The sequence below is a fragment of the Vicia villosa genome, linkage group LG4 (genome assembly GCF_029867415.1).
Source record: "Vicia villosa cultivar HV-30 ecotype Madison, WI linkage group LG4, Vvil1.0, whole genome shotgun sequence".
Lineage (NCBI taxonomy): Eukaryota > Viridiplantae > Streptophyta > Magnoliopsida > Fabales > Fabaceae > Vicia > Vicia villosa.
Window position 1 is genome coordinate 17,784,555 of NC_081183.1, and position 16,792 is coordinate 17,801,346.

Sequence of the window (16,792 nt, forward strand, 5' to 3'; positions counted from 1 at the left end):
TAGTCGCTCAACTGGACAAAGTTAGAATGCAATAATATTCTTGTCCAGTAACTCATGATTTCTGTTGTGTTCTTATCCGTGCTTACTTACTAGTCATCCACATTACGCACCAACGATTAATTTTAAGAGGCTCTAGAGTAGGCTGGTTCCGTTGACACACGGACTTTCAAGTTAAACATAAAATGTTCATTTTTGAGCATATGTTCACAATATGTTACTGCAGCTTTCCTCGTGTTCTAGCCACTCCACACCCAAACACATCAAGTTCCTCCAGATAAAATTCAATAATCATCCAGCTCAGATCCATATCACAGTTTAGATATGTATATGATATAGGGCTGTCTAATAGTATAGAACTATGTTTGTTCCTTTTGATTCACTTGTAAGCAAGCGAGTGGTTTTTATATCTATTTTCAAAGAATACTACCTTAAATACTCTACAAGCTTGCATCGTTTTAATTAAGTACTCAGCTAGCTATTCTGGGACTACATATGAATAAATATTACAAAGTATTTTCTTATTATGCGAGACCGCGATTGGAACCTGAGTTGAGTAACACATTTTTTTCAACAAGAGAGGAAAGTAGTGGGATTGAATGATGACAGCACCATTGCGGGATACACATAGATGATGCGTGCTGACATATTAGTTACCTTTAAGCATCAGGAGGATCTTAAATCTGTGTCAATCTTCTTAGCGATTATAGCCACATTTCTGGGAGATATATTTGGGTCAAATATTGGTAACAGGCAGGCTTCCAATACACTACCTTGCTCTTGAAGAAACAATAACCTATCAAGCAGAATAAGAGTTTCCAAAAGAGGCCCAAAAGCAGCTCTGAGAGACCAATATGGTCCTATAAGGTTCTGTACAAAATCGCTAAATTAATAAGTACAAAAGAAACCATAAATAAGCAAAAAGAAAAACGATTTACAATAAAATAAAGTCCTAGACAGTAGAAATAGGACCCATGAGCATTACTGTGATAATAATTCAAAATAATAAAAGAAATTGACATACAGCAAACGGTTCTGCTTCCATCCATATGCTTTGCAGGTTTATATCATCTGAATGTTTGATTCCAAGATGAGACAATCCAGACTGGCAAAATTTCTCAAAATTCTCGAACCTGTTAGCAATTTTTGTCCCTTCACATCCAGCACTTTCATTGGTAGAAATGTCACCAGGTAAGGTTTGAGTTTCTGAAGCTGAGCCAAAAGTCCCTTCTGTAACACGTTGACAAAGATTATCCCATTGTTTGTTTGTTCCAGCATACCAGTTTTTAGGTGTTGGGAAGAAGAGAAACAGGAAAAGAGATTTCCAATGTACCAGTTTTTGATTCAGCAGGGAAATTTTGTCTCGTATGACAAGCACTTCCTTTGAGATGCAGCTCCGACTTTGAATATCTCCTTTGGTTTTGCCTACGCAGAGCCTTTCCTTTACGCCCAATTGAAGGAGTACTCATCGCAACTTTTGGATAATATTTCGAAAGAACCTTCATGAGCAAAAAATGTGCGTATAGAAATTGAGAGCAGAGAAGATGTAAATTAGGGGGGAGGGAATGAGTCTTTTATAAAGACCGCTAGAAAAAGAGTAGCATGTTTGTCTTTATAATATTTAATAGAAAAACTTCAAAGAGAAAATATTCAAAAGCAAATTTGGGGAAAAGATGACACAACAGATTTTGGACTCATAGCAATAACTGAGATCAGAAACATTACAAATATATTCTTTGCAAAATAAAAGTAACTGTCCCACCCCTGTATTCTTTGTTCACCATTTCCTGGCCAACAAACTTCTCCAACTCTAACATTCAAGTTTTTCATTAAATACATTAGTATAAAGTGTATACCATCAAAGTGGAAACAAATAATGAGTTGCATGAAAATTTCGGGATACAATCATTAATTTGACCAAGAAGGAAAGGGAGGAGTTGAGTGTAAAACTAAATAAAGGAAGGACATGAATGGAAAAAAAATCAATTAAAAAAAACTGAACATATAAAATAAATGTATTTAAAATTAAATAATTGAGTACTTTTATGTCATTTTATATTCATAACAGTTAAATTTACCAAACACTAACTTCAATTGACTAGCTTTTTCAGCTATCTGCTAACTTACAACTTAATTTTATAAAATGGAGCCTATGTTTAAATTTCTCATAAATGAAACATTTTATAGTATAAGAAACTTAATGGAGGGTAGATATATAATCGAATTCCAAACTCCAATAATCCCATCATGTCATCTACCCTATAAGGGCTTGTTTGATATAGAATGGGATAAAAAGATAAGTAGAATTAAAGAGTTGGATAAGAATATGATAGGATAAGAGCCTTATAAGATCTCATCCTATATAAGGTTTGATGCACATTTTAGATGATCAACCAGATAATATTATATCTCTTGCCAAATTAGCATACAATTTTTCTTGTCTAAGCACATGCAAAATATCCCTCAAATGATTATGATCGGTGACATAAAGGAAGTTAAAATCAGCGTGCAACAAAACTAAGTTATAATTCAGTACCATTTGAAAAGCGGCGCGAAAAGTGTGTAACTCAAAGTTGTGAATGCCAGCATGCATATCAAGGCTCCTCCATCTCTCTGCACTCTAACAAGACAAAATGAAAATAGTGCAGTAAATTTCTCTCACTTGACAACATTAAACAATAAGAACTAAGAAATTAACTTAAAACAAAAAATATTGCAAGGAAGTCAGGACCGGCAATTTCTGTTTGTCTAGAAGATGTCTCTTGTTCTAAATGAGCTTGTGTATTTTGGTACTCCTCATCCTAATCCTAAGTTGTGTGAGAGACTGAGAGCAGCAGAATGCAAAACTAATGGTGGATTATGGGTAGTATTCAAGGTCAGATTTGTGCTAATTAAGTATGCTAGCTTATGAGGCACCATATCAATGTCAAATATAAACTTCTTTTTAGGCTGTGACTGTAACTATTTGAGGAGACATTTGGATATGGCTTCAACACCTAGAGACTACCATTTGAATGGACATGAAAAGTTACAGAGCTGATATTTAATTAATCTGTGTTTGAAGTTGACAGTTGTGTTGTTGGAGTTTGTTTGAAGTCCCACATTGCTTAGGTTCCCGGATTGTTGAATGTATAAATATGTGAGGGTAACCCTAGCTTTTGGAAATGAGATCTAAGCATATTTAACATGGTGCATATTTAACATGGTATCATAGTCGGGTTAAGGACCGCAATGTGGACATTTAACTCAGGCTCATGCTAAGTGTGAGGGTGGGTGCTAAGCGTGAGGGTGGGTGTTGAAATTGACAGTTGTGTTGTTGAAGTTTGTTTGAAGTTCCAATTTACTTAGATTCCCCAATTGTTGAATGTATAAATATGGGAGGCAACCCCACCCTTTGAGCTAGCTTTTAGGGATGAGATCCAAACATATTTAACAATCTATAAGTTGTTTTCTTGCAACTATTTTTTCCTTCTTATACCATGCTTGAAAATAGAGAGTGGAAAGAGAAGGATCAACAAGATCCTGTACCTGGCAAGCAAGATCACGTGCACTTTTTCCAAGTGATAAGCCAGTGGATCTCACAGCATGACTCATTGGAAATCCACATTGAGATTCACCATCCCTACTGCTTTCTTCCGATAGTAGATTGTAACAGCAACCAATACTAACAACAGCTTTAACATCTCTGCAGTCTAAGAAAGTCCTATAGAGAAAGATTGGAACAATTACAAGTCTGTCGAATGCAGACAATACATAATAAGGAAACATACACACAAAATGGCATTGCTATGAAACAGGAGGGCTGACATGTTACATGTAGACAAATAAATAAATAATAAGGTTAATAGCGCATTAGATATAAGGGAAGGACGTCGCTTTGATGTAAGGAAAAATGTAATAACTCAGATGTAATTCAACTCTGACATCTTCCTCATAATTGTGCAAAAATACACAATTTCAAGTCATTAAAATTACCTCAACTCGGTTGACAATTTATAAGTTTCCAAAAATGTTGTATGATTGAAGTGGTTTATAGTTGTTATGAGTGTTTAGCAGTAGTTTAGAGTTTGTTAACCATTCTTCTGATGTTACTTAAGCAAGGTAGAGAAATTAGAAACAACTAATATGAGATGAAATACATGGTAGAGAAAAAGAAGCTACACTATTTTGAATCTCACTTCAGCATAATCACTGAAAGATCACCGCATGCATGAAGCCCAGCAAGAACAGTGGGAGGTCTGTTGTTTGCGTCATTGGGACAATGTGATTTCCCTTTATGTTCTTGATTATCTTCCTTTAACATAGATTGCTCAAGGTCATCTCCAGGCAAAGAAGTTTCAACCAAGGCTTTCAAAGATTCAATGGACAACACACGACATGTGATTGTCTTTGGTATATTCAAACTCTGCATACCTGATCTAGAGCAAAATAAATGAACAGACAAATGAATTCTAATTACAAGAAAAACTGAGGGGGTCAAAATAACAATATAGTCAACTTTGAACAATTACCAAAGCATATTCAAATTGCAATTACTCGTCCAAACATATACACTATTATCCATACTAGAACCCTCGTGTTAGTTGTTTTCATTTCAAATAATAAAGGCGTGGTGTGATAATTTTAAATTTATTCGTGAAATTCCTAACATCCAAAAGGTTTGCTTATTTTTCTTTTGGATAGGCAAATGTTAGTATATTAATCATTATGTTAGTATTTTCTCCTTCACTAGCACCAAACCTTTAACTCTCTTAACCCTTAGCTCAAACAAACTGAGCTACTCAACCCCCAAACGGCTCACTTCTTGCTTTATCCATTAGTCATTTCAAATATCCTTAATATAATAGTACACCCTCCTCCCTATACAAGGTTACATTACAGTAATTAAGGTCAAGATAGAAGAAACGTTACCAGATTTTACCATCTGTTCTTGCCGAATCATATATATGTTAGTCATTTCAAATGTCCTTAAGAATATAATAGGTACTCCCTATACAAGGTTACATTGCACTGACCACCCTATAATTGGCCCTCCCTATATGAAAAGGGATTTCATACCTAGACTTTACCATCTGTGATTTGTAGTGCTTCTTAATCCGCTCTGCCCGTGCATCAGTGACCATCCCATGGTGAGAACATGCATCAATGGCAATGACAGGATGCTGATATTGAAAGGCAAGTACTTGTGCAAGATAACCCTAAAAATATACCACAATATGATACTCGATACATAACTAAAAATATTACTTTTTTCAATAAGAAAACGTCAAAAAGAAGTAAAGTCTGACGATGAGACTATCACTAATTCTAATCCAAGTAACAAAGCACTAAATGCATATGTAAGAAAAAAAAGAATCACTAAAGAAAGGTATAACTTATGCTCGCTTCCAACCAATATTCAGACTTCCATTTTGGACACTGAGGTAATATCAGGAGAAAACAGGTGAAAAGCAGCTAAGGATAACTAGAACTATTAGTCAGTTAATTAGAGTGGATTAGTTAGATAAATAGGTGAAGTCAGAATGGAGGGAGTCCTTTAGATAACTAAGATTTGTGTATGACAAGGGAAATCTTTTGTTTGAAGCAGAAATTCCCTCCTTCATGAACCAATGTAACATCTTCTAATTGTGAAGCGAAAAGGGAAACTGAAAGCAACAATCAAAAGAAATGAACCATTTATTCCATGAAAGGAAGAGAAAAGCCTTTGCTCAGTTCTCACACCTAAATTACCAAATGCCACTCTTCTATCTTGCTTCTACTATTTAAACCGTTTTATCTAACTATTACTATTAACTTGAAATCCCTTCATATATTCTTACTATAACCAAATAAACAGACATCCATTGTCTTGACTTATAAGTTTATTCTTGTTTGTTTGTCCAATAAAGAAACTACAATTCCACCCTAAGATTCAAATGAAGAACTTTTGACCATGCAATGTCCCCTCAACGTGCCAAGAATACCCGGCTTCGGTAACTTAACTAACAGAACAGTAATCAAAAGAAAATGAAGCTCTACCTGACCAGCACCAACATCAAGAATGGCATGAGCCCTCACACTCTCTGCAACTGCACTTACAACAGCAGAAAGAGCTTCTACCTGTACGCGTGAAATTTTTGTATGTGAGACATTAAAGGCCAATAAACTTCTAGATTCAAAAGAAAATGAATCTTAATACTCATAATTTGTTTGTCTAAAACCATAGGTCCAAGACAACATCTTGTACTGTAAAAAGAACGCAACTATAAAAATATGATAATCATGGACTCACTTCATGTCTTTTCTTCGCATTCATGCCCTGGGCAAGAACTCTGTTAAGTGAAGTCATCTGAAGACCAGGTAAAGCCTGCAAGTACAAAACAAATTTATCAAGACTGCTCAATCCAAAACCTGTCAAACAAAAGTTCCAGAAAAATGTATTTTGCCTTACTATTAAGTTCAAAAAACTCTTCACAGATGTTAAGAGGCACATCAGACAATACATGACATTGTTAAGAAATGTGGTTGGGCCTAACTCATCCCTACAAAACCGGTTTGTAGGGTGAGGATTGCTCCCACTTATAAGCACATGTTCAGGCCATATATTGTCCGATGTGGGACTCCTAACACACCCTCTCACGCCCAGGACTAGACAACTGGAGCGTGGAAATAAATGGTGGGTGGCCCGATAGCGGGTCTTCAGTGATGTTGACTCAACATCACCAACTTCGCAGAAAAGTTGATAGGTTATTGGGTGCTAACCCCAACCTAAGGGTTTTGATTCGGGGTCCAAAGGAAGATGCGATGACGTTGTTGATTCAAGAAGCCAATGAGTTTTTCGTTGACACTAACTTGGACAATCCCACTGCTATTCGTGATATTGGTCGTGCTCCTAACGCTCCCAACGCTCCTGTTCATGCCAAAGCTTCTGTTCATGCCAACGCTCCCGCTGGTAACTTCGATGCTAACGCTCCTGTTCACGCTGCTCCCAACGCCTTGGATGTTATTACTTTAGCTAAAAGTCTGCATGCAAGCGAGTTTGTCTGAAAGTCTGCATGCAACTCTTCATGCGAGTTTGTCCGAAAGTCTCCTTGTAAAACTGAACAAGGGGTGGACAATTCCAATGAAAGCCTGATGCTAAAGCTTCAGAGCATAGAAAATGCTTTGAAAGAGAAAGAGAGAAGCATAGAAAATGCTTTGAAAGAGAAAGAGAAAAAAGAGAAAGGGGAAGATGAAGAGTAGGGGTCTAGAGCCTCGTATAAGATTCGGTTGGCCACCTATTATGGTTTCCGCAATCGGACCATCCACCCTCATTTATTTCCACACTCTAGTTGTCTAATTGTGGAGTCCTGAGTGTGAGGGGGTGTTAAGAGTCTCACATCGGACACCCTCATTTATTTCCACGCTCTAGTTGTCTAGTTGTGGAGCCCTGAGTGTGAGGGGGTCGGACACCCTCATTTATTTCCACGCTCTAGTTGTCTAGTTGTGGAGCCCTGAGTGTGAGGGGGTCGGACACCCTCATTTGTTTCCACGCTCTAGTTGTCTAGTTGTGGAGTCCTGAGTGTGAGGGGGTGATAAGAGTCTCACATCGAACAGTAGGGGAAATCCTCACCCTACAAGTCTAGCGTAGGCCTGCGTCAAATGCCCACATTTTTGGACTTGGTGCGATATTAGAGTTTGACCTAACTCATCCTTACAAAACCGGTTGGTAAGGTGAGAAGTGTCACTCTATATAAACTATTTTCAAGCTCTATGTCTAGTCAATGTGGGACTTGGGATATTTCTAACAGATTTTAACATGATATCAGAATCTATCGATTCAAGCCACCCACCATTTATATATGCACACCAAGTCTAACAGTGTTGGGCGTGAGGGGTGTATTCGGAAAATACCAAATTCCACATTGTTTAAAGATGGAGTTTAATAAGAATTTATATGGAGTGACATCCCTCATCTTACAAAGTCGATTTTATAGGAATGAGTTAGGTCAAACTCTAATTATAAATTCAGAATAAACTAGTCTATTTGGGATTTGGATATTATTTTTCAGTAAAAGTAGAGCTCATAATAAATGAAAAGTAAGCATTACTGCCATCAGAATGTTAAATCACTTGTTCAACAGAAACTATTATTAGTCAAGTACTTCAAAATTTTCTTTATATTAATGTCAATCAGCGAGATCTTGCCCGGATTTCACAAGGATGAAGATCAATTTGGTAAATGTTACATACCATGTTTATATCTGCTTGTTCTTGACAAAATACCATAGACCTCAATTTTAGGATAAAATCCTTCAGAGAAGCTGGCCATTGATCCTGCCACCAAGTTTTTTGGTAAAGGGAATCTTCTATACTATTAATAAAGCATAACATAATCATAGATAAGGTATCCTTGTAAGTCCGAACCAAAGCAGGAAACAGAAAACAAAGGACAACATACAATTTTGATTACTTCAATACAAAAAAACCTCCAAATAAACTAACTGCATATTATTCTACGAATCTTCTAAAAACAGCCATTGATGGATGGCATAGAAACCAAATAAATTATTTTGCCTATAACAAAGCATAATAAAGGTAAAAAACTTCATCTTAAAATCCCTAGCCAAATATCAAGCATTAAAGTAAAGAACTTCAGCTTAAAATTCTCTATTTTCAGTTCTTGTTTTAACATTTAATTACAAAACCACCACCTTGTTTTCAATTCTTCAAAGATCTGTACATAAAACACTGTAAACAACTTTTTTTCAGCGTAGCATGTACACATCTATGAAAAAAGGAAACAGATAGGAAACAAGGGGACACAGTTTAGTAATTAAAAGTAAACATCTAAAGTATAAACAGAAACAACAGATCCTTAGTTTTCCCTACCAAATTCTATGAGACAGTCAATATTATCAGAACTCAATTTATAATTTTTTCAGCTACTGTGGTACAATGGCTGATTAAGCTGACAATAATAACCAACCCTAGCTGGCTAACTCTTCATAACCTAGAAAAAGCAACAAGGCAATCAACAACAACAACCAAGCCTTAACCCACATCAACTTTCGCCGTAATGTTCTATACAGGACCATGAAAAAGCAAGATGGCAACCAATGGCAGTAAATCCCATTAAGTTATTCATATTTCCAACAGTCATTTTGATCACCAAATGTCTCCAGGCATTGTCATTGTAGTCTTTGAGTGTATCAAAACTACAAAAACACCCCTAAATGTGTTGCATTTTGTTAGCGATATTATGGACCAAATTGACTAACCGAAGACACAATTGATCTCCAAGCTAACTATCAAAAGACATTTCTGAGGACCAAACTGGCAAACGAAAGACATATAGGAATGTATTTGTAACTTAGATACATGCATTCAAAGCCTATTTTAATGGTGCCTAATAACTGTTTACTCTTCGTATGCCATCCTATCTATGTAACATTAGTACCTGACACCTCTGGAAAAAGTGTGTCTGTTTCAGGTATCACCGATACCGACACTTGTAATTAAATTTAATTTATTCATTTTTTTCAAATTATTATCAACGTAGATGTGTGTGTTTTCAGCGTCCGTGCTTCAAAATATTCTGCATTGAAAATCAGAGAATATAAAAAGAAGGCACTAAAGTAAAGCAACCTGAACTACTCCAGAAGGTATTAAGAGAAGATTCTGAACCGATTCTCTTCGCAGGCAATCGATCCATTCTGCATTAACATTCTCCCACAGTCGATCCTGAACGTAAATCATAAAAATTCCATTAAAATGTAATTCAAAAAACAGAGAAAATTTTGAGTTAAGAAGATTTGGGAACCTTGAAGAAATGGACGACGTGAGCGTTGATGAAGATGGAGAAGTATGGATTGAGGAAGCTGATGATGTCGTTGATCCATCTGAAAGTATCGGCGGCGGTTTCGCATGAATACCTACGCTCTTCAGTCATTGCCGCCGTAGCGTTAGTTCAGCGTTTGGTTTGTTTGGGAATATATTTCCTCTTGGGTTTATGGTAAGGAAAATTATGAAAAAAATCAAATTTTGAAAATTTTGTTTATATAAGTTGTGTATTGATTTATTTTTTAAAGTTTTTTTAATATAAAAGTTTTTATTTTTCTAAATATTTTCAAATTTTTATAGGTTAATATGACTCTTATGTTAAATTTTGTGACCAACAACTTATAATTTCAATGAATCGATCGGTGTTAATTAAATCAAGATGGCTTAATGATTAATTTAATAGATGTATTGTAGACTAGTTTAGTTGAAAATCAGGCTGCTTAGTAGAAAGATGAACGATTTTTTCATAACAATAGGATTTAATCAAGTTTCAATCTTAATCTCTTATCTTTTTATTTTAATTTTGAATGTGTGTCCAGAGTTAACACTAAGATGTATGTTTTTTTAAAGATGATATAATTCTATTTAGAGAGTCACTGGAGGATTTAAATGAAAGGATGGAAAATTAGATACAAGCTTTAGAAACGAAGTTTTTCATAAACATAAAACAAGAGACAAAGTATATGAAATGCAAATTTATAATAGGATAAGTGTTTCTAACCTATAGGATGTCATATCATACCACACATTACAGAGTTTAAATTTTTTGGATCCATAATACAAAACAATTGAGAAATAAAAAAGGGACGAAAATCATCGAAGTCAAGTTGGATGACAGATATTGAAGAGGGTGTCGAGTGTTTTATGCGACACAAAAGTATCGCTCAAATTGAAGGAAAAACTCATGGGCCATTTTGGTTAATCTGTTTGGCTGCTCATGGCCCTACCCATTTTGAGGTAAATAGGAGAAAACAAAACTCATTTTGAATGCAAGATTGTCTGATAATTTCCTTATGCTAGTATATGTATGTTGTCTATATGGAACCTTATTTTGCAGGTAATAAAGATCAACATCTGAAATTTTGATGACGACAATGCATATAGGCTTAAAGTGTGCGTGCAGAAGAAGACTTAAGTTAAAATTGCATATACAATCAAATACTATCTAACAAGAAGTCTTGAAGTCTCTTTAAAGAAAGATGTGAAAGCTCTTCAGGTCTTGCCTATCAGTTTGTCTGAGTAAACAGAGTGCTGTAAAAATAAGGTAGTAGCTTAAGAGTATTAAGGCAACTCTCACACACACACACACAATAAAACTTTATATTAAAAGAAAATTAAATTAAAGAAGCCTTAAGTTGTACCAAATGACCTAAGAGCTGAAGAAATGACTTAAAGTAAAATTTGGCCTTTTCTAATCAAATGTCTAATCAATTAAATTAGTCCAAACTTGTGTGCCATGACATTAGATTAGCGTCTTAAAGACGTATAACGACTCTATATCCAACCCTTCCTATTTGGACGAAGCAAACAATTATAGTAGACTCTAATAATCAATTGGCTAATCGATTCAGTCATTAGTTCGACCCATGAATCATTTTTTGTGATTCTAACTACTATATAAAGGGATGTTTCCCTCACTTGAAATCACGCCACTTTCCAACGATTTAATTTTTGTTTGGAATTTATCTCTCTAAGTTTTCTCCTTCTCTCTCTAGAAATTTTCTTTGGTTACTTTTGGTCGCCTTAATGCTTTAGAGTGAAATTTTATTTGTGAGGAGAATTTTTGTAAGTGGTTGTGTTGGTCTTTGATAGTATTAAGGGTAAAATATCTTTAAGAAATTAAGTTTTGTTTGCTTGAAATCAACCATAGATCTCTGTTATTTGTTTATGAAGCTTAGCCGGTGAAAAGCTTTGGTATTGGGTGAAATTCGTCCATAGGTTGAGAACAAAGTTGTTCAAAATTCAAAAGGACATATTGTATTAAGGTTTGTCAGCATAATCGATAAAAGCTCACAAGACTATAGTGAAAAATCTCAAGAAGAACTCTTGGGGATAAGACTAAGCCAACATTTGACCAAATCTGTATAACTTTCTCGTACAATCTTTCTATCCTTATCCTCTTTAATTTTCTGTAATATACTTTATTTACTTTACTTTCGCTATGTCTTATGCTAAAAAACATTACTAACATAATCTTAATCAAGAAAAAAATATCCATATTTTTCTAAAACCACAATTCAACCCCCCCCCCCCCCCCTCGTGCTTAAGGCTACTTGTTCAACAAGTGGCGTAAGAGCCTAACTCATATTAAGGACTAATCGTCTCAGGAGGAAGGATGGATTCAAAATATTCACTAACCAAATCTCAATCCTTTAATGAAGAAGGATATGGGTTGTGTAATGAGAAAATGAAATTCTTCAAAGAAGGAATGGATCTTAGTATTTGGAAAACTGTGAAAGATGGATCATTTGTTCCTATACACAAAGTTAATGGGGTTGTAGTAAACAAAATCGAAAAGGATTCGTCCAAAGAGGATAAAGAGAATGTGCAAAATGGTTTGAAAGCTAGGAACATCATCACCAACGCACTTGGTCTTGATGAATTCTTACAATTTATCGCTGCGAAATTGCTAAAGAATGTGGGACATCCTCCCAATCAACCGTGTTGGTACTACTGAGGTGAAGTGGGCAAGGTTGGGTGCATTAACCCATGAGTATGAACTTTTTAGAATGAAACTTGAAGAGAACATAAATCAAATGCAAACATGATTCACTCATATCATGAGCCATATGAGAATTCTGGGGAAAACATTCTCAAATAAAGAATTTGTCATAAAAATTCTTAGATGTTGAAATCGCAACTGATAACTAAAAGTCACTGCGATTTGTGAATCAAAGAACTTAGAGGCTATGGACACACATACTCTATTTGGGAAATTGCAGGAACATGAGATGGGGCTGAAAAGACTTATTGATAATGAAGAAGATAACAAAAAAATAGGAAAGTATTGCGCATAAAGTCACCAACATCGAAGATATGGAATCAGAAGATGAAGATTGTAAAAGTAAGATCAATAAAGTCGTAAAGTTCAAGTTTCAAAAATTCAAGGAGTTCCTATGGCACGAAAAACAAACTTCAAGACTCCAGAAGAAAAGTGGAGAAAGTTCTTTCTCTCCAACATGTCAAAACTGCGGAAAGAAATGACACATCAAACCAAACTTCTATCTACTCAAAAGGTCACATCAAAAACCCAAAAGAATTCTGAAGAAAAAAAAGGCATATGTCGCATGATGAGACAATGATATGGAATCTTCAGATGATGAAGAGGAAAAATCTAACATCTATTTAATCATGACAAAACATCAGGAAGATGAGGTAACCTCTAAATTTTCTTACAATGATTTATTTAAAATATGTAATGGATTATCTTAAGAAACAACCAAACTTTAAAAAAAAATCATTTCCACATCAAATGATAGAATTTCAAATCTTGAAACTAAAAATAAAGCTCTAGAAAAAGAATAAGAAATCTTAGAGAAAAGCAAGAAAAGGTTAGACAAGATCCTTCCACTTCGAAAATAGACACATGTGACGATTGCAACATATTGAAAGATGAAGTTTGCAACCTTCAAAAAACTCTTGTTAAATTCACCAATGGAAAATATAATTTAGACTTACTGTTAGGAAATTAAAGAGTCTTATATAATAAAGCATAATTAGGAAAACAATAGTAAAAGATTTAGTAATATTCGTAATATCCAACCAACATCTAAATAAAAAACCCTAAAATGTAACTATTGTAATAAAGAAGGCCATATTGACATGTTTTGTTTTACCAAAAAGAGTCATGAGAGCAAAGAAGGACATCCTCCTTCATACTTTTACAAAAAACATTGTGAACGTAAAAATAGAAGGATGTCCACTCAAAATACGTATTCCACTAACATCAAAGGACCCAAAAAATGTGGGTACCAAAGGTAGAAAAATAAAATTATGATGCAGATAATGATATCGACAGTTGTTCTTCAATTGAAGAAGCTATGTTCTTTTGTTCCTCTTCTACGAGATCTTTGAGTCTTAGTAAGATCCCTAATCTTACCCTTTAGTTGTTTTGATTATAGCATTCTTACATATGTTACTTAATATTAAGTAAGACGTGTAACAAAGGTAATAAAGTATGTTTATTTTCTCTATATGCATGGTCAATAAAAATCTTAATGTGAAATCATTTTTCAAAATTACCATGACTATGGAAGAATTCATACATATTACCTTTGGTAAACTAACCCCTGATAGGAAGAAGTATACGTTGTTACTTTTGCAGGCATCCTGTAGAGAGCATCATTGGAAGATACAATCAAGGGGAAATTTTTTGTAAAAAGTCCACATGAAGAAACTCAAGAAGTCATCCTAAGAGAATTAATGTCTAAAGAATGGAGGACCATTGTGAACCATCTTATTTTAAATATGAATATCGACATATCAAAAGGAGATACATATTAACACTTCCTTAATATAAAAGTTACTAAAGACAATAGAGCATCATGAAACATCTCTGACATACAAGAAGAAAATCAACGAAGGATCATTTCTTCCTCGAAATTGGGGGTCTCTCAAGTTAACTTGAGATTTTTAGGTAGTACACTTAATAGAGATTGAAAAATCATAAAAATCCTAATTGGTTTTCTATTAAGTGATGTATTAGACTGCTTGGTCAATTATATTTATTTTCTACTAACCTATGGTTAAGTTTTAAGTTATTTTGGAGCAAAGTGATACCAAATACAATATGCCTAGAGTCCTACATTAATCAAAGACCCAAGGAAGATAAAAAGAAGGAATCTAAAACGAGAAAATATGAGAAAGAATGAAATATACAACAAAATCTTCTCTCAACTCAGAAAGCTTCAAAGATTCTCTAAAAGCGTTGTTCAAGAAAAAACTAAGGGGAAGAAGCTTTGAAAAATCATACCTATCAGTTGATTCAAAACTAAATATTTCCTTACGTGGAATGAAATGAGTTTTTAGATCCTATACCTCACTCTGGACTGCTAATGTATCTTTATAAGGTAACTTGTTTCTTTTACATGTGATATGTGTGCTTTGATTTTGTTACTCCCTAAGTAACTATAATAACCTTGTTTTGCATACTATAGACAATGAGTTGTTTCTCATCAAATATGATATTTTCCATGTCACAATATTCTTTCATATGCATAAGTGTTTTTCATATCTTCCATAGCTTTCATATGCCAAAAGTACTTCTTTGGAAAACTTGAATTTATTGTCTGACTTTTTCCTCACTATGCCATGAAACATATGCTATGTTTAAATTGTCTAATATCATGACATTCCTAAAATAGATATCTTAGGGAGCCTTGTTTATAAATAGATAAAAATATGTTGTTTCTCTCAAGTATGACATGATATTTGTGCTAAAAGTTTTCAATGTCTTCCTTGTCAATGTCAAATGCATATTGTATTACAAATATTTCAGAACTGCATGCATGCTTGTTAAAAATATCTTTTGCCATGTATAGAAATAATACTTTAAGTAAATTTGCTCCACATATAAGAAATATTTTATCTTCAACACACATTTGATGTATAAAATGTTGTCCTCCAGTTTGATACTTTTTATGACATACACATGCTTCATGATATTATTATACCATGATATTCTCTATGATATATTTGCTAAATATTTTCTATATATGTCATGCTATTGCTAGAGTAGCTTTGAAATTTGATGTCATTTATAAAGATGTTTTTTCCTTAACTTGTATGAATGACTATGTTACATGTATGTTCATAAATTGTCTATCATGCTATATTACATAAAACATGTTTGCATATTTACATCTTTTACCTGCCTTTTTGATTTTGACAAAGGGGGAGAAGTATACTATCAGGGGGAAGGTATCTATTTTATTTAACTCATGGGGAGTTTGTTAATCCAATTGTATATTATTTATCTTACCACTTTCCCTGAGAGATACATTGTCATCATCAAAAAAAAGGGAGAACGTGGAACCTTGTTTTGCAGGTAATAAATATCAACATCCGAAGTTTTAACATCGACAACGCATATGTACTTAATGTGTGTGTGCAGAAGTAGACTCAAGTTAAAATTTCCTATACAATCAGATATTATTTAACAAGAATTCTTGAAGTCTCTTTGAAGAAAGATGTGAAAGCTCTACATGTCTTGTATGTCGGTATGTCTGAGTGAACTGAGTACTATGAAAATAAAGTAGTAGCTTAAGAGTACTAAGGCAACTCACACACACTAGAAAGTTTTATATCAAAATAAAATTAAATCAAAGAAGCCTTAAAGTTGTACCAAATTAATGACCTAAGAGCTAAAAGAAATGACTTGAAGCAAAATTTGACATTTTCTAATCGATTAAATTAAACCAAACTTATGCGCCAAGACATTAGATCAACATATCTAAGATTTATAACGGCTCTATATCCAAACCTTCCGATAAGGAAGATCAAACATACGCGAGAGATCTTCATCCTGCTCATCATTATCGTCACCAAGAGGAAAACTCAAAGAAGAAAGTGAGTGATCAACACCTTTAGAATATTTTAAGCAAACGATCTCAATAGATGGATGATCATCTGAAGAGTCATCATCTGGTAGAAATGATGAAGAAACTTTATCTAGCCGAATCCATAATGAAAAAGTTACATCCATTAGAATACTTGATGGGGCTTCATCAAGTAGAACCTTTGAAAGGGCAACATCAGGAAGAACATTTAGAAATTCATCACATTAAGACGATACATCCTCAAGAAACTCTTACAGACATGTATACAACAATATTCCCTACAACATTTCATAAGACTCTCATGAAGTACCGTCTCAAGAAAGGGGACCCGGCAAAGAAGATCACATTTACTTCAAAGTTTCAAGAGACAATGACATTAAGATAACATCTTTAACGTATGGTGAAATGTTTAAGCTAAGTGTTAAGTTCATTAGAGA

At 34.3% G+C, this 16,792-nt stretch overlaps 1 protein-coding gene across 3 annotated transcripts; it reads right to left on the reverse strand.

Moving 5' to 3' along the window:
- Positions 1–297: 297 nt before the first annotated feature.
- Positions 298–9,964, reverse strand: LOC131594604 (uncharacterized). 3 transcript variants are annotated; one of them, XM_058866779.1, is made up of 12 exons: positions 9,779–9,964; positions 9,604–9,699; positions 8,209–8,292; positions 6,269–6,343; positions 6,016–6,096; positions 5,056–5,195; positions 4,176–4,415; positions 3,526–3,700; positions 2,534–2,617; positions 1,331–1,496; positions 1,022–1,227; positions 298–867 (listed from the first exon to the last, which is right to left on the reverse strand). In XM_058866779.1, exons 1-12 carry the CDS (start codon positions 9,905–9,907, stop codon positions 664–666), a joined length of 1,680 nt encoding a protein of 559 aa, XP_058722762.1. In that variant the 5' UTR covers positions 9,908–9,964; the 3' UTR covers positions 298–663. The 3 variants fall into 3 exon arrangements, with proteins under 3 accessions (XP_058722762.1, XP_058722763.1, XP_058722764.1); XM_058866780.1 differs by lacking the exon at positions 8,209–8,292; XM_058866781.1 differs by lacking the exon at positions 9,779–9,964 and having other exon boundaries at positions 8,209–8,329; positions 9,604–9,684.
- Positions 9,965–16,792: the final 6,828 nt, after the last annotated feature.